Source organism: Pituophis catenifer, unplaced genomic scaffold, assembly GCF_029215685.1.
Source record: "Pituophis catenifer annectens isolate HBS135680 unplaced genomic scaffold, rPitCat1.0.hap2 SCAF_1, whole genome shotgun sequence".
Lineage (NCBI taxonomy): Eukaryota > Metazoa > Chordata > Lepidosauria > Squamata > Colubridae > Pituophis > Pituophis catenifer.
In genome coordinates this window covers 266,763,854-266,782,650 of record NW_027256881.1, presented here as the reverse complement: position 1 = coordinate 266,782,650, position 18,797 = coordinate 266,763,854, and the positions used below count along the sequence as shown (strand labels likewise).

Sequence of the window (18,797 nt, the reverse complement as noted above, 5' to 3'; positions counted from 1 at the left end):
CATTACCAAGGTAAAGGTAAAGGTTTGCTCTTTCCAATTAAGTCTGACTCTGGGGAGTTGTTGTGGCCCATCAGCAGCCTGTGCGGATTGTAGCTGATTCTGACAGCGAGGAGGCTGGTGTGGTGCTGCGCCAGCAGCCTGTGCAGCTGGCACTCAAGTCAGACGGGGAGGCTGGAGAAGATGTGGTGCCAGAGGCAGGGATTCACCCAGGGCCTTCAGAACCTCCAGAAGCTCCTTTAAGTGAAGAGGACCAAGAGGAGGAGCCTCTTCTTGATACATGGGCGCACAGAACTGCCAAAAAGCAGGAGTGGCTCCTCAGGAGGAGGTCTCCTTGAGAGGCTTGGAGCTAATTGGCCACTCCCTTAGCCTATTTAAGGAGGAATGCCAAGTGAAACAATTTGTAGGGAACAACTTTAGTTCACTCTACTTCACCTCTGGATTCTCTGCAAATTGCTTCTGGGCTTTCTGCCAAACTTAGTAAGATTGTGATTACTTTATCTTTGGTGTCTTGTAGGCTGTTAAGAAAGTTTATTAACAGCCTTTGTTTTGAAACAGACTGAGTTATTTTAGTAAATTAAGTTTTGTACAAACTTTGTGTGTGCTGTGTTCTTTGGGGTCCGTAGCTGGGGCAGAACAGGAATGGTGCGCATCTCCATTTCTTAATGAAGGGACCCATTCCATGGTCATGTGGTCTCAAACCCACATGATCAAGCTCAGCATCTTTAACCACTGAGTCATTGCACCCTCCCAATATTACCAAGATTTCAGCGTCAAAGCAACATGTTAAAGGACTAATGATGTTACCTAGTTTGGTAATGAAACATTTGCAGGAAAAAAGCAAGCAGCAACAAGGCATTTCTTTCCTGTCACTGTGACTATCATCTGAGCCACCATTTCCTCTGAGAATAGGTTGGCCCCAACACAGCCAGCCTTTCAGAAGACCCGAAAGACATGGCTGTTCTCCAAAGCATGAGTGTCAAGATATTAGTTGAGATATTATCCATTATTGTAGATTATCATTCTTGGGTGTCACTTTTTTGTTTCATTCCTTTTGCGTATTCTTATTTTTTGTTCTTATTTTGTATTATTATGCAGATATTTTTAACTGGGTTCACCGCCTAAAATTGCTTATGTAAGATAGGCAGCCATATAAATTGAATAAAGTGGTATGCATAAATAAATAATAGCAGCACATTTCTTGATAGAGTGTGTTCTTTATTTCTCTAAATGCTGAAAACTGCAGTCTAAAAATAGATCCTAATTTTTTTTAAAAAACTAGGAATAACGTTCATAGTAGGTTTGTGGATGAGCATCCCCACCCCTTGTGCATCAACCAGATAGTTTCGGATTTTATAGTTTTGCCTATTTTGTTGAATTGCAGGACAATGTGATAATACAGTTACCGCTTAATGACAGCACATATTTATTTCTCTAAAAAAAGAGTCCTGAAGCAAAGACCCTCTGTTTCTTTTTTACCTGGACTTTCCTTTCTCCTAGGGTTCCAAGCTAGAATTCAGAGTAGTGGGGGAAATGCTCTTTCCCAGCCTGGTCTCTCCAGTTTTCCTACTAGCTTGGAAAGTGTTAAACTTCTCTAAAATTTCTGTAGTTCTAGAAATTGGGGGTGGATGGGATAGTTTTATCGTAGACATGACCCATGTTGGCAGGTGCTCACAATATCTGTTCATAGTTCTGACATTTTGTGTAGCAATCCTGGCTTTTCTCTGAATGGCTCAGTGTATGGATATTCATCCTTTCAGTTTTAATCCAGTCTTATCATCAATGTTTCTACCTTGCCTCATCATCATCACCAGTGTTTCTAACACTTGTGTGTTTCTAACACTTGCCCTCTGCTCTTGTTAACCCTTCAAGATAGATCAGACCACGAAATCAATATAATGTAGGACTGTACTACATTTATGTAAAACTTTAGTAACAAAATCTTGCATCTTGCAAATATGAATGTACTTCCAGCTTCCCTCCCTTTGTTTTTGTGAGAGCTAAAGAAGGCCTTGTCTGAGATGCTTGCTCATGTTACATTGTTGACTCAGACCTCTATTATCTGTTGTCTTGGGAGCAACGCTACTGTCTCTCTTTTTTTTTTATTGCAAAAGTTTTACAATTACATTTTCACCCCTTTCCCCCCCCCCCACCTCCCCCCCCAAACTTCCCAACCTCCCTAACCCTCCCTAACCCTCCCCTCCCCCCAGACTTCCCTATAATATACTCATACTCATAAAGAACCCTAATATAACACTTATATATAGACTTAAACCCCTCCCTCCCCTATATAATGTTTCTCTTTATCTCATTACATTAAAAAAATTTCTAGTATATTATTTTCAAATAAAAGCTATTTGATACTTTCTAGTTTGATATTTGTTCTGAACATATTCTATCCACCTTTTCCATTCCCACTCATAAGTCTCTTGTGAACAGTCTTTTAAATATGCTGAAATCTTCGCGGACATCCCTGTCTTGTTCCTTTTTCAATTTTAAACTCTGTTGTCAAACTTCCATTAATGATGATCTGTGCCTTTTGCTCTTGGTAAATTGCTGAAATCGCCTGTATAAATTGATCCCCAAAATCCATCCTTTTTAAAGTCTTTAGTAGAAAATTCCAATCCACTCTATCAAAGGCCTTCTCTGCATCCAAAAAGACCAGCACTGCAGGAATCTTTTTATTCTTCTCAAGATATTCCAATAAATCTATTACTTGCCTTACATTGTCCTTCATGTGTCTGCCCTCGATAAATCCCGCTTGGTCCTCATGAATCACCTTTTGGATTACTGGCATCAACCTGTTGGCTAATACTTTCGCATAGATTTTATAATCTGTATTCAAAAGAGATATTGGTCTATAATTCTCTGGTTTTTTAGGACCGACTTGTTCTTTTGGTATCAAAGATATGTAAGCTGTTGTCCATGATGGGGGTATTTTACCCCCTTGTTGAATATTGCAAAATAAATCTCTAAGTTGTTCCACCATTTCAGCTTGCAAGGTTTTGTAATACACTGCAGTTAAACCATCCGTACCAGGAGCTTTGGCTGTTTTTAACTGTTTAATTGCTACTATTATCTCCTCCTCTGTTATAGGATAATTCATTCTTTCCTTTTGTTGATCAGTAATTTTTGTAACTCTTTTATCGTTTAAGTATTTTTCTATAAGTCCGTTCTGCACCTCCTCCTTGGCATATAATTTGGTATAATAGTCCACAAAAGCTTCCTTAATTAATTTTTGTTGAAAAATTTCTTTCCCTCCAATATCAATACTATCTATAATCCGTATACTTTGTTTTTTCCTCAATGTGTAAGCCAACCATCTGCCCGGTTTATTAGCGTTACAAAATGTATTATGCTTCGCATATTGTAAGTTTGTTGCAACTTGTTCCGCCATAAGCATTTGAAATTGGTCTTTCAAAAGTTTTATAGCACTGCTTATTCTTTCGTCTGTTGGATTTTTAATAAGTAACTGTTCTTTATTCTTTATTTCTATTTCCAATTCAGATCTTTTCTTTTGTCGAAACAGTCTATGTTTAGAGTTCATGTAAATAAGTACCCCTCTCATATAAGCTTTACTTGCGTCCCAGACAATTTCAATTGGGGTACCTTTATTCAGATTTATTTCAAAAAATTCTTTCAAATGCTTTTTAAGTTCTGTTGTATTTTTTTCATATCTAAACAAGTTCTCATTTAATCTCCAGGAACGTCTCTCAACCTTATCCATCTCAATTTCTATCCATACTGGGCTATGGTCAGTCAAAGTTCTTGGAAAAATCTTTGTTCTTTTTGTCTTAACAAGTAAATCATCTGACAACAAGATAAAGTCAATCCTAGAGAAGGATCTGTGTCTATCAGAAAAGAAAGTGTAGTCCAGTTCTTTTGGATTATGTATTCTCCAAACATCTTTTAGTTCCATATCTTCTTTCATATCAAAAAAAGTCTGTGGTAATCTGATTCTAGACTTTGCCAAACTCTTTTTATCTAATTTAGAATCAATTACTCCATTCCAGTCTCCCATAATTAAAATAGATCTATAATCCCATTGCAGTATTTTAGTGTGTAACATCTTGTAAAAATAGTCCTGTTGTTGATTGGGAGCATAAATTCCAATCAAAAGAATTTGGCCCTTTGCCGTAAGCAATTCAATTGCTACGAACCTACCATCTTCATCTGTTTCTATAACTTTAGCTGTTAATTTTTTATTTACATAAATAACCACACCATTCTTTTTTTGCGAAGTTGAGGATATAAAATGTGTTCCTAGTTTGGAGTTTATCAAATATTTTTGATCTTGAGTTGTGATATGCGTTTCTTGTAAACAAATTATATCATTATTAAATTGTTTCAAATATGTAAATAATTTCTTCCTTTTCTGTGCTGAATTCAACCCATTAACATTCCAAGATAAACACTTAAAAGTCATCAGCCTCTTTTCGGAGCATGGAGCAAAATACTTGAAGGTCATCCGAAAGCTTCGATTTCGCTCCTCCCATAGCTCCAGTCTCTTGTGCAGTACTCTTAACTGCCTCCTTGTCTTGTCTTTCCTGTTGTTGTTGTTGCTTTTGTTTAAGTAACTTAGATTGAGCTCTGGTTATACGTTGATCCTTAAATTCAGTCATCCGAACCGCGTCCAAAATTGGGGAAGATTCCAGCAAGGGCTCATCCAGAAAACCTCCTTCTGCACCTTGCACTCCTTCTAATTCCTGCTTGGACTGTTCTTGCAATTCTCGTTGAGGTTGCTTCTCTTCACTCTCTTTAATCTCCAAAACTGTAGATGTACGTGGAGATGGTGTTCTTTCCTTAAGAATAGTAGTATAAAAGTGTTGTGCCTTCTCCACGGTATTCAAACGGTATCTTTCTCCCTTGTATCTGAAAATTATCCCTACTGGTGCGTCCCACCGGAAGGGTATCTGTAAATTTTGCAATTCCTTAACAAGAAAGCCAAATTCTTTTCTAGCTTTCAACATTTTAGGAGGCAATTCTTTATAAATTCCAATTTGTGAGCCCCCCACTTGGACAGAAGTGTAAAAAGATTTTTGCAGGATATCGTTTCTTATTTCTCTTTCTGTAAAATATATGACCACATCTCTAGGTAGTTGTCTTTGTCTGGCCACCCAAGAGTTCACTCTGTAAATTTTGTCTATTTTATGAAAAACCACATCAGGATTAACTTGTAGAATCTTGGCCAGGGCCTCAGAACAAACTTGTTTCAAATCCTGTCTTTCCTCCTCTCGAATTCCCCGAAGCCGTATAGCGAACTCCATTGCCCTAAATTGTATCATAACAATCTTGTCTTCAACTCTCTGCATTTTATTGTCAACATCAGCAATTTTATAATCATTGTCTTTCATCTTAACATTAACTTCTGATTTAAGTTCTTCAACTTTAAAATCAACTTTCCCAATAAATTCTGCCAGGCCAGATGCCACTTCTGATATTTTTTTGGTCACCTTGTTTTGATTCTGTTTCACCATATCTTTAACTTCATTAATTTCCTGCATAAATTCTTGGTGTGATTTTTGAAGTTTGTCATCTATCCCCTGATGTGATTTTTGAAGTTTGTCATCTATCTCCTGTTGAGATTTTTGAAATTTATCATCCAAAGTTTTAGAAATAAATTCTTTTAAATCCCCCATATCAAATTCTTTTTTCTGAGTCTGTAACTGTTGAGCAGGAGGAAGTTGCGTTTCATGTTTGTGTGTGGGGGATCCCCCCCCTATTGCCTTCCCTTCCTGCTTCTTTGAAGCCATCCTGCCACGTGATCTAGTTTTTGTAAAAAGGGAAGTTCCTTTTCCTTTCCCTCCTGCACAAAGACTTCTAAAAAAGTCCCCCAGATTTGATCAAATAGAAGTTAAAATAAAGCAAAGTCAAATATTGAAAGGGAGAAATTTTCCAATTGTTTCTCTTATCACAAGCAAAGCAACTTTGTAGCAACTTGGAAACTTTGTAACAGAGCAGAATAACTTCACCAATCCACACTCGCTGGCTCGTTAACTCTGAAGTTAAGCGCCATGTTTTTTCAAAGCACTTTCACTCAATCGCATTTTCTCAAATTGAAAAATCAACAAAGCGCTGATACTTGCGTTTCCAAGTTTCAGGATTCAGGTAGTTTCGTTGTTAATTAAAGCTGGTTCTTTCACTTTAAGTTTCCTGCAGCCGGCTTGTTCTGCAAAGGCAGAAACGTCCCACGTCGCCCGGAGTTACAGCAGGTTGGAAGGGAGCCACGCCTGTTCTCTCCCCAGAAAACTTCCCTGGGGGGCTACAGGGGCTCGACCTGTGCCCTGCGATCTCTCCTTCTTCAATCCTAGGGATTTAGAAGTTTTCGAGCCGCTTCTTCGTCTCGAAGCGGCTCTACAGGCGGCGGGGCTGGCGGAGCTTCAAAAGGCACCGCCGTCGCCGAAGACAAAGAAACCGGAAGTCGCAACGCTACTGTCTCTTAAGGCAGTTCTTATGTCCTTCACAGTTCTTCTCCAGTACTTTATTAGATATGATCCAATAAGGGGATAGGAACTTAATTCCAAGTAGCATTGATACTGCTCTTCTTGTGTATATATTTATATGACTTTCTTGACAAAATACTAGAGTGGGTTACCATTTCCTTTTCCAGTGATGCATACGTAGTATGAACCCTTGTCTATGACCTGCAGATCACTGGTCAATTTTAGGAATGAATCTCATAGCATCATTTAGATAGGCAAGGAAGTGATCCTATCATGTAATCATGTGTCAGGAAGAGAAAATGTGTCTTGTTTCCTTTCCCTTTTTTCATTCTGGCAGTTTACTTTGAGTCCCTGTCTTCTGCATAGGGTACTTTTAAAAAAAAGATTACTGCTGATATTTAAGAAGATGAAAAAAACTGAAGCCAAGTTTGGTACAAATTTTATTTTTAATATATTTTAGTTAGCACAGAGTCAAAGATAGATGTTACTATGGCTGCTAAAGGTCAAAGTCAGCAATTGGCATAGAAAATGCATTGCTTCTATTGGTCTGCACGGAGTTGCCATGTTTTGATTTTTATATTGGGCAGTGTTGCCAATTGCCTATATTCATTATATTTTATAGTGAAGTTTATAGAGGTTGCCAGATTAGAACTATAATGTTTTATATACAATAATAATGTCTAAATCTGAAATTTTAGGAAAGTAAAGTCACTATACTAGAGTATTGAACTCTATATTCAAACATTACATTAGTAATGGATCTCTTGTTATGTGGCAGATCTTCTAGTAGTAATATTACATTTTATCTCAAGTTTTGATGTTTTTTTCATTACCCACTAAAGTCTAGGAATAGAAGATTAACTCTTTGAATGTACACTGAATGCTTTACATTGAATGAATGTCTGTACGTTTTTTCACTAGCCCTGGTAAATCTTTCTATTGATATAATGATCTATATGCCATGGAGCAGCCCACTTTGAATTTAATGGTCCTTGTGGGAGTTAGATTATTTCTATATATCACTAATGGCATCATGAATTAGTGTTAGACCCTCTATTTTCCCCCAGGAGCAGAAAAGTACAATCCATATGTGTCCCCGATGCTTCTATCAGAATGCTCTTAGAACAATACAGATAAGGACAGAAGCTAAAGGGTGTGCTGTCTCATACTAGTGCATGTATCTTCCTGTTGTCATGCAACTCAACCATACATGAAGAGCTATAACATCTGAAACTATCTAGGTGATGCATAGGGGCTGGGGATGTGCCTCCAGGACCCTGCCATGGATGCTTGTAGGGTTTTTTTCTATTTTATTTTTAGACTGCAATTGTTAGCATTTGATTCTATTGCATCTTGTCCAAGCATTACTCTTAAAATCCAAAGCTGATTAGCTGAAATGGGTAAACAAGTATATTGAAATTGTGGCATAGCAGCACGCACACTTGTCTTGCTCCAAATGCAACTTCGCAGTGCAAGGAAGGAAGCAGATACAACTAGAGACAATAGAAATTAAGAAACATTTAATAGTTATCAATTTGTTTAATTTACACATTAGTGACATGATAAGACAATGGTAAGGCCAGAAAGATTCTATCTCAAGAGAAAGACTGTACTGTATTATTCTGGAGGAATGCTATTCTCTAAGGCAGTCATTGTTGCTTTATCGTTCAAGGGATCCATCATCACCTAATTTGATACTATGGATTGCTATTGATTTTGTATCTAATAAATCCCTTTTCCTGAACATTGACTCAAACGCCTAAGTTTGAAGAAAGACCTTTGGAGACTTTATAAGGCTATCTTGCTGTTACTTAAAATGTTTCTGTTTGCAGTTTTATTGCATCTTATAAGCAGGGCAGCAGGTAGAATGAATGGTTTTCTTTTTTAACTATTGTGGTTATTGAAAATAAAAATAATAGAAACTGCTTGAAGCATCCTTGTAATTGATATTTGCTGAACAGGACTGTGATTGATGTTTGTGAAAGGATATTGGTCACTGGATGGACCTCAATGAATAAAATAAGCGTTGTTAAGAAATCATAGAACCTGCACTTGGATTCCATTATAGGCTATTATCTAATGAGATCTTGTTTGAAGCAGCAACATCTATTTAAACTAGTTCATTTCTGCAAGTGAAATATCCTTTATTTCTTCGTTGAGTGGTATTATTGTTGCCTTTTCTCTCTTGCAGTTTCAAGATCCTCATGAAGGAGAAAGGTTTTAAAACCACTTCTATGAGTTTCTTAATTTGTCTAATTATCTTGAGCTGAGATATTGTTCATCTGCATTATATAAAATCTGTATGTTAGCTTGAGGCAATTCTCAAAGAAAAGACTCAGAATTTTTGCTTATATTCAGTTTGAGTTCAGCTGTGATGGAAGTTTTTCCTTTTTATTCAGGCTAATAAAGGCTTCTTGAGAGCGTGTCATGCTCTACTTGTTCTGGTTCATTTTAATGTGGATGTTTTAATAGAATGAAAAAAAATGTACATATGATTATGTTGAAAGTAGTGAATTATGAAATGATATCAAGATTATATTATAAGGTGGAACAATTTAACAATATGTTAAAGCTGGTTGTTATATTATGACTGGATGCTATCTAACAAGATGATTAAGGTATATGGTTTTTAGGTGGTACAATTGTATCTCAGGCTTTTAACGAAGTATTTTTTCAGTGTACTGACCAGATGAGAACCATGTAGCTTTGGAAAGTGAAAAAGGAAAACAAAATTTCACTGTCCTGACATTTTGACATCTTCCCATGTTTTCCTATTAATCATGAAAAGTTCAGGCATTTGACCGTATTATGTTTATTAGTTTATATATTAGTTTCTGGTAGTCATCAGACAATAAAACTAATAACAATCCATATGATTAACAAAATAAGAGAAGCTCTACTAACTTTAGCAGCTTTAGAATGTTAATTGATATTTTAGAATTATAAATAGAAAAACTTGAATTGACAATAGGGACCTTATAGGGGAGAGAATTTGATATGGTGCCGGTTAAATTCTTGAACTTTTTTTTTTTAATAATGATTTTCTTTCTGCTTTTGTTAGCTGCATTAAAGTGTAATATATTAATTCCTTTGCTAGTTAGTAAAAAAATTTTTTTTTCATTCATTAAGATACTTTTCATAAATTGTTATCAGTGTCCTTTATCTTCTCTTATATTTAATTTTGGTTTTGGAACCATAGGGTTTTTTATTAGGCAGTCACATAATCCCTTTTATGAACAAGTAGCTTTTAGTAACAAGTAGGAGTTGAACACAAATTATTACATATATAAAATACTTTGGGTTTTATTGTTAATTAACAATTTCCTTTTTCTAATCTTTTGGACAACAGTCTGTTAAATTAACAGGTTATTCAGTAAACGGGAATAAGTCCATTTTATATTTTATTAGTTTATCAAAATATAAAATACAAAAATGAAAAATGAAAAACAAAAAAGGGGAGGAAAAGGGAAAGAGGAAAAAGCGTAAGATAAAGCGGGATAAAAAAAAGAAAAGCACTGACTTCTGACTCCTTTTGGCACAGTAGAATAAGGCAATAACATATATCATTTGTCTGATATCTTTTAAAGATTTGGCTCTTATTTAAAGCAAAATTTAGTGATATTTTTCCAGTGTTAATGGATACAAGATACCTTCAAATATTTGAGGATCACGTGAAAAATTTATACTTTGGGGTAATCCTGATTTTAAAATTGCAGGATTTTTTTTTTTTAAATGAGACATAAGGTGGTATTAATATTCAAGATAAACCTATTGCTTATTATTTCTTGAAAATAGTTGGATTGCTAAAAAGTTTTGGTTTGACTTAAGTACCCAATGGCAGTATATTCAGTTAAAACATCTGTTGATTTTCTCCATTTGGACCTGACCTGTCAGCAACTTCTGAAACACTTAAATTACTTTTGGAAACAGTTTTGGAAGAGTCTAAAGGCATATCTGCCCTCCCAGCCAGTAACATTTTGTAAGCCAGGAACGGATGACATTGTGTCTTACTTACTTCTGTGACCTCTGCCCATGTAGAAAGTTGTGTTGTCTATTTGTGCCAACTCATACATTGTTGTCTGTATGGCTTACTGGGCTTTATTGTCTTCTGTACAACACCTGCATTTTACTTGACCTCCTGCACAATGGCTGGAATATTCCCTTGGTTGAATTGCTGCTTTGTCACTCTGTAATTTGGAACAGGTTATAACAGTTGTCTGTCATATAGAATTGATTTGAAACCTAGCAATCAGTAAGCTACCTTTGCCAAGGCCGCCATAATTTTGAGCTATTGTTAAAAAAAAATGGTTGTAAATTGAGGATTACATGTTGTCTCTTATATAGACAGATTTGCTGAACTTTAAAGTGCCACTCTCCTCAGATTTAGCTGACCTCACTCTTAATTCCATAGCAATTTATGTTTCCACCAGTTACACTATACAGATAATTTTATTTTATAGTTAGCCATTTAGAATGATTTAAAATACTCCCTGGAAACAATTGTGAAAATTATTGCTTTTAATTTTGGCCATGAACATTATGCTGGCTTCTCTTAAAGCATTTTAGCATATGTTAATTCTCTAGCGCCATGTCTGCTACCCTTCTGCTATTAAAGTTTTGACATTTATGACTTGGCACAAGTTTCATTTTAAGTTGTGTCACAAAAATATTACCCATATTATAATGAAAACATACCTTCTGTATCGACTGAGGAAATCTGTTTTGATCAAATATATGTATTCTCTTATTAAATATAATCCAGATCTGACTCAGCTGTTTTTAAGGCCTCAGCAGAAGAACACTTTAAGACAGGGGTGGGCAACTGTGGCCCTTTTACAACCTGTGGACTTCAACTCCCAGAATTCCTGAGACAGCTTGGCTGTCTCAGGAATTCTGGGAGTTGAAGTCCACAGGTTGTAAAAGGGCCACAGTTGCCCATCCCTGCTTTAAGAGTATATAAAGGTTGAGCTTCTTTTTGAATTATAGTGGGCTTTATGTGAGTAGGTATGCAATTGATACTTTTCAAAATTCTTGACAGCTAGTCCTTAATGTACGACCAAAATTGAGTCCAAAAATTCCACTGCTAAGCAAGGTAATTGATAAGTAAGTCACATCCCATTTTACAACCTTTTGCCATGATTGTTAAGTGAATAATGTGAACATTAAGTAAATTGGGTTTCCCTCCATTGACTTTGCTTATCAGGAGCTCCCTAGGAATGTTGCAGATGACAAACCCTGGGAAGCTGCAACCATCATAAATACATGCTGCTTGCCAAGCACTCAAACTTTGATCATGTGACTACAGGGAATACTGCAATGGTCATAAGTGTGAGAACTGGTCATTATGCCATTGTAACTTTGAAAGGTCATTAAACAAATGGTTGTAAATCAAGGACTACCTGTATAAGATTCAGAAAAATGTTATAATTAGTTGTTGTTGTTGTTTTTTTCACCAGTCTGACTTGATCTGAATTATTGCTCGGTGTTTCTGTAAAACAAAAAAACAAAAAAAATCAGATGTCTGGAACAGAAAGCTAGTTAGATGAGGATTTCGGCAGAAAGGGACAGAATTACAAGCTTCCCATCCGACACACAACACTTCCAATCTGGATTTAATCTCTTGTACTTACTCTAGAGTTTTTTTTTTTTTTAAAGATAGCTGCTAGTCAGACCTGTGAAATAACATTTGATTGGCAAGAATCCATAAATAAATTATTCTGATATACAGTCACAAGTGATTATGCTGAACTAGCTAATCTTAGGTCTAAAATGTTATGCTTAATTTCAGGGTTTAGCTCTCTTTAACATAAATCAAAGAAGCCAATACTTTTCTTGTCCTACAGTACTAGTGGACAGACAATATAGTCATGCTTTAAAAGAGGAAATTAACATACAGTATTAAAGCCATGACAAACCAAACATGCTTGGCATTTGTGGGAGGAGAGAGAATTTGCATTTGAAATGCTTTAACTTCTAGCATGCACTCATCAAGGTTATTTTTATTATGGGCGTGTTAGAGACAGGGCAAGCCGAGTGGGCTTTCATTGCTGGTAGAGCAGATTTTGTTTAGCGTTGAACACTAAAATGTAGAAACGATAGCTATTAGTAACACAGTACAGCTGGGTTGAATCATTCTTTTTCCTCTCTAATGGCATGCGTAACTGCTCTAGGTTTTCAGGCGTCCTTCACCCGCACTTACTTACTTTAGTGACTGATGCATTTCCATGGAAACCTTTACTAAAAGACTCGGGGAAATGTGATGGTACAGTGTGAAATGGAAGGATACCGACTATATTACTGAACCTTTAACTTGCATATAACTGATTTCTTGATTTACACTGATGTCTTGCTCTCACAAAGTTCTTCTCACAACCCTTCAATATAATGGATTTAAAGATTTGAATGGCTGTTTCTTTTTTCTTTTTGCTTCTTATTGAAAGAGATTTCACATTAGTAATGAGAAACAGCTCAATTTGAAAACTGGGGACTATGTTTTGTGTGTTTGTGATGGTGGAAATATACAACAAATGCATCTGAGATGGTTACATCCAAGTTAGAAATTATGACTGAAAATCCAAGATTCAAGAAGAAAGTTCATTTTGGAGGTATTGTCTAACTTTGAAAACTTCTGAGTGTGTATACTTGCATGTGTGTAGTGTTGTCAGTATGAATAACAGTGGCTAAATGTGAGAGTTGCTCTGAAAACAAATTGTAAGAATACTTTTGTACCCTATCCTCTTCTGCTTATGTTTAAATTATTAAATGACATTTCTCTTCCAACATACATATCTATTGGGAAAACTCACTCATTAGCTTTAGAGAGTTCTCAAAATACTGATGTATGTGATAGGTTTAATCACTTCCAGCATAAAGTACTATTGTAGAAAATAGGAAGTGGGTGAATTTCTTTGTTGTCAGGGTATGTTTACTTGCTTAAAATGGAGGACTTCTTCATTTTTATGCTCAGTTTTGTAGGAGATTGCTAATCATTTCAATATAATCATAGAATATATGTGTTTGAAGGTCTACTCTAATCCCCCTGCTCAGTGCAAGAACCTATTAGTTCATTAGGAACAGAAGGCTATCTACTCCCAGTTTGAAAACTCCAACAAAAGAGAGTCTACCAGTGTGATAGACAGATTGTTCCATTGCTTAACAGTCCTTAAAAATTAGGAAAGTCTTTCTAATACTCAGCCTGAATTTGCCTTATAATATTTTCATGCAGTTGATTCTTGCCCTCTTCTCAGTTTTAGTACATTGCCTATAAATTCCTTTGATATTATAATTTTGAATGAGGTTGTAGTCCATACACCCATTAATGAATAAATGTAATTATTCATTTTTCTTTTGTTTTATTTCTGTTGGATTTATCAGGTAAACTTGCTGGTTATTATTTCTAAATGCTTTTCAGTTGTTTCTTAATTTTCCCATGAATTGTTTCTTTCTCTATTTTATTATTATTAGTAGTATTTTCTTAACAGTATTTTTTAGACAGTAGAGGGTTTTGGAAATAGATACTGAGCCAGAAGTTTAAATCTTTTGTAAGGTATCCAACATATACTTTAAAGTATTGGAAAAATAAGGTTTCAGCTTTATAAACACTCACTTAGGGATAAGTTCAATAATACTTCTATTAATTTATAAATAATCTGAACCCCTCTCTAAATAGGTGTAGGTCAGATTATCTATACATTAGCATTAAGTTTAAATTCAGTGAATGATTGCTGTTGCGGTAACTCTATAGCTGTGCAGCCCTTTTAAAACTTTAAAAGCTAGGATATCTATTTAGTGGATTCTAATTAGAATGGTGGATTTGTGGAAGGTATACTTACATACTCTGGGTTGTGCTAGTCTGATTTTAAAAAATCCATTTGAAATATTCATTAAATATTATTGAAAGTTTATTATTTTTCTGCTTTTCATTATTGTTTTGACTCAATAACTAACAATTTTATTTTAAATTTTGCAGTAGGTACTATTGTAGTTTATAAAGTCCAGATAGTCTTTTCATCCCTTCCTCCAAGCACTAGCTTCCTATACTGTCCCAGAAACTGAAAATTGGAAGTGTTTGATTGTCACTTTGCATTACTCTTTGCACTTGCACTTAGCAATTTGTAGATTTGGAATCTTTATTTGGTTTGAGAATAGCGTGAGAAGAGACAACAGCTACCTGTCCAGTAGTTATTGATTCATGCACAGTAAATCAATTTAGGACATTAGGAGTGATAAGAGCCCAACCAGAAGTTCATTTTTAGAAGATTAATTAAGTACAATCAGTGAAGTGTAATAACTAATTTCATTATAGTTTGAAAGTATTCTAAATTAATATTTGATTTCAATTTAGTGGGGGTTATGAAGTTGGAAGTCTAGGATTCCGATAATGTAAAAGTTTGAGAGTTGTGTTAGAATTTCAGTATTTCAGTTCCTGATATCCTAATTAGATGGTTGTAATTGTTACAAACATTAACTGTGAGAAATGTGAATATAATAATAGCTTTGAATAAAGAAGTCTAATCCATAGTCTGTTTTTCTTTGATATTTTAATTATTGCCCTTGCTCACACTGTGCCATTTTGCAATGTTTAAAAAGCTTAAAGCAAATGCTGGCATGAGCTCACTTGAAATTAATTAATTAATCAATAATAAATTAAATAGCATAATAAATAAATTAATTGAAACATTCAGTTTGAAACATAATTATGTTGAAGATAGTATGTAAGCATCAGTTGGTTACTTATCTAAGTGACCATGATATGAATATGGAAAATATATAAAGACTTAATTTTGAATTTATAAGCTTCATTCATTTTAATATCCAACAGAGGGCATTATTCTTTTGAATATCAATACCAGTGTCATATTCGAATAACATTGGGTATATTGAATATAAAATTAAAGGATAGATGATAGTGAAATGATAGCTATTTACAATATTAACATGGGCCTTATTTTTTTGCTTCAGAGTTTTAATATGGGGATTACAGGAAAATACAATTAATGTTGAGGTTATCAGTAACATTAAGTAACTACTTTTACAGAAGGCAAATTTTCTACAAATTAGCAACACTTTTCTCTATAAATATCCAAAATCACATCTGATATGTCTATATCAAACTGCATGCTGATATTCATCAAGTTGAATTTCAGGTTAAAAATACAAAGAGCAGTAGGTGCTTTCCAAAGGAAGTCCCTTCTCTGTCCTCTTGGCATAATATTTACAAGAGAGAGTATATATTATGGTTCTTAAAAAGGTAGTTTAGAATGCTTTGGACAATGAGTGCAGCACCTCTCAAAAACACGTTGGTTTCAGGCAAATGTGATCTGGGAAAAAAGACACAACTGTTTTAAAGAAGTTCTACAATTGTGCTCTTGTGTTTTTGGAAGCATTGCTTCTGAACATGTTTTAGAGCGTTCTAGAGCATACATAGCTCTAGAATGTATAGTACCAACATAATAATTTCTGGCTTGTAGTGAGCAATACGATCTTTCCTTCCTTTTCTTCATCTCATGCATCTGCCATATCTGCCCCAAATGAAATAAAGTGACAACATGTGGTAGAGAGAATTGGTTCTACCAATCATAGTTTGCAAATTTATTGTGTATGCATATTTGGTTCCAGTATGCCTTTCTTTGTTTGATGATACACATATACAGAGAATAGATGGATTTGTTCATATATGAACCAGGTCTAAACAATCTCTTTACTATAAGTTTCTGATAAAATCCCCAACAAGAATAGTTCAGGTGTCAAATCAATATGTTGTTGTCTCATCTTCTCCAACCATGTATGTATTTTTATCCAGTATTTTTTGCCTTATTCATGTAATAACAGCAGCTAGGATTGTATTTGCACAAAACTGGAAAAGCGAAGAGATTTCTACAGATGAGAATGTGATTAGGAAAATATTAGAATGTGCAGAAATGAATAGGTTAACACTTGCAATTAAAGAAAAGGAACAAACTGAATATTATAGTATATGGGAACTATTTTATCAATGGTTAGGGAATAAATATGAAAGTTAGAAATGAAAGTAGATTAGTGAAATATAAAAAAAAAATATACCTCCCGCCTACCAGCCATTTGGAAACCCGCCCTTATTGACAAACAGTCCCTAACACAAAGAATGATACCAGACCCACACTCATGAAAACCACACAGGATGTCACCACCACACATCCACACAAAAAGCAAACTCAAACCACACCGATGATGAGGCACAAAAAGCAAACTCAAACCACACCGATGATGAGGCACGACCACAAACCAGAAGCCAGACCACAGCTGCATCATTAGTCACTTTAAAACCCTCCAATCCATACATGAAGCAAACTGACACCCATCATGAAAATGTGGCATGACCACGAACGTGAAGCCAAACAACAGCAACGCAGCTCAGCAGCTCAAATCCCCCTGCAACTCAGACTAACCCGAGCACAACCAAGCCCCCACCCAAACAGAACACTCCCCCAGCCAATCAGAGCACAGCCAACCCCCCATCCAATCAGAACACAGCCAAGCTCCCACCCAATCAGTTCACACCCCCACTGGCAGTTAAAAGGAAGAAACAGCTCCGCTCACACATTGCTCCTAGAAGCATGAAGCCGAAAACACCAACCTGAAGATGACGAATGAGACTTTGTTGAAATGTCGCCAAGACACTTCCAAATTTCTAATCTTTTTCCTTTTTTCCCCTTTTTAAAATGTAAATTTTAATCTGTTTTAAATTATTGGGGTGTTTTAAATCTGTCTTGGGCCAAATTGTTTAATTTGGTTTTACTTTGCTTTTAAATTTTGTATTTATGTGTTTTATCTTGTGGCTGTTCACCGCCCTGAGTCCTTCGGGAGTAGGGCGGTATATAAATCAAATAAAATGAAAATGAAATGAAATGAAATTTTATGCGGGAGAAAACCTGAATAACCAAAGACCTACACGCGCACACACACACATACACACACACACACACGTATATATTCTGTTCTTTTTTCGTAGGTCTATATATGCATTATTGTTTCAGCCAGGGTTTTTTCTACATAAATCAGGATGTTTCTATAGCCATAGAAAAAACTTAATTTTAAATATTGCCCCATGTTTTACATAGAAAGAACAATTAAAATTAACTAACAATTCCTATATCTCCATCAGGGTGGAGATTTAAATCACAATTTAAATCATGATTTAAATCAACTCGATTTAAATCATAATTTTTAAAGAGCAACTGTCATCTCTGCTACTCCTTTGACCCACTGTTGACTCACCGATAGTCCCAGTGTTGCAGAATATACAGCTTCATGCTACATAACTAAGCTCCATTTCATGCTGAATAAACTAAATTATTTATGTATCTTAAATAGAAAACTATCTTACAATAGATTTTTACCCCAAAAGTTTTTTTAAAAATAAATTCAATAAAAATCAAAAAAATCCAATTTAAATAAAAAAAATCTGATTTTTTTGATTTTTTTAAAAAAGTCATTGATTTTTATCCACCCTGATCTCCATTACAGATTGGTATTCTAGCCCTTGTCCATCTGTCGTGGGTTGTTAATTAATCATTTTAATTAATTGGTTTTTCTATGTTCTTAACAAATGTTACTCTCACAATTGTGTGTGTGCATATGCACGCGCACACATACATATATTCTTACAGTTCTATCTGTAATTAATCTGTGTATAATATAATTACTCCCTGAATTTATCCTGTTCATTTCCCCACCCCACCCCCAAATATTTACGACACCCATGGAAACAAAAATAATAATAATAAAGATCATGATATAAGGCCAACAACTATTGATTTTGTAGTTGTTATACTTTTGTAATTTATAAATTCAATATTTGCAAACCACTAAATGTTGCCTATAAATCTGGCAACATATCTAATCAAACATAGCCCACAATAGTTTCCTTGGTGACGAATGTATAGCTGCTAAAATAAACTACAGCTTAAGAGTAGAAACAAAAAAGCAAACAATCCAAAGTGTTCCTGTTTTCTTAAATGTTTCCATAAAATTATACAGATTTGACTATTTTTGATGCTGATTTTCCACAAACACCATTTTTCTGGAATTGTTAATTGACTGACCTCAATGTGTGATTAACAAGAAATGAGCTTTTTAAAAAAATGTTGTGAACCCTCTACAGACACTCAGTTGTGATCCTCTGCATGAAGCATTGTGTTTTGAATCTCAACATGGTTTAAAAAATGTCCAAATTGCTGCTAAGAAAGGGGGAAGGTATACTGAAGAAAAGTGTGTCTCAGTCTTGGTTGTAGATTGTTTTAATAAGAACATTCCAGCTTTTCAAATGGGTTGAACTCCAACTTCTATAATCACTACCTGACACGATAAAAGGCGCGT

At 35.1% G+C, this 18,797-nt stretch overlaps 1 protein-coding gene across 6 annotated transcripts in view; it reads left to right on the top strand.

Annotated features, from left to right (window-relative positions):
• SHANK2 (SH3 and multiple ankyrin repeat domains 2) overlaps nucleotides 1-18,797 on the top strand; it is a 364,128-nt gene that overhangs the window by 172,411 nt on the left and 172,920 nt on the right. For 2 of the 6 annotated variants that reach the window (XM_070935385.1, XM_070935371.1), the window contains exon 1: nucleotides 12,463-13,045. The exons of the other annotated variants lie outside the window; for them this stretch is intronic. In XM_070935385.1, the coding sequence (XP_070791486.1) occupies nucleotides 12,979-13,045 (67 nt within the window). In that variant the 5' untranslated portion in view covers nucleotides 12,463-12,978. Of the gene's footprint in view, nucleotides 1-12,462; nucleotides 13,046-18,797 lie in introns of those variants that run through there. 6 annotated transcript variants of the gene reach the window in all.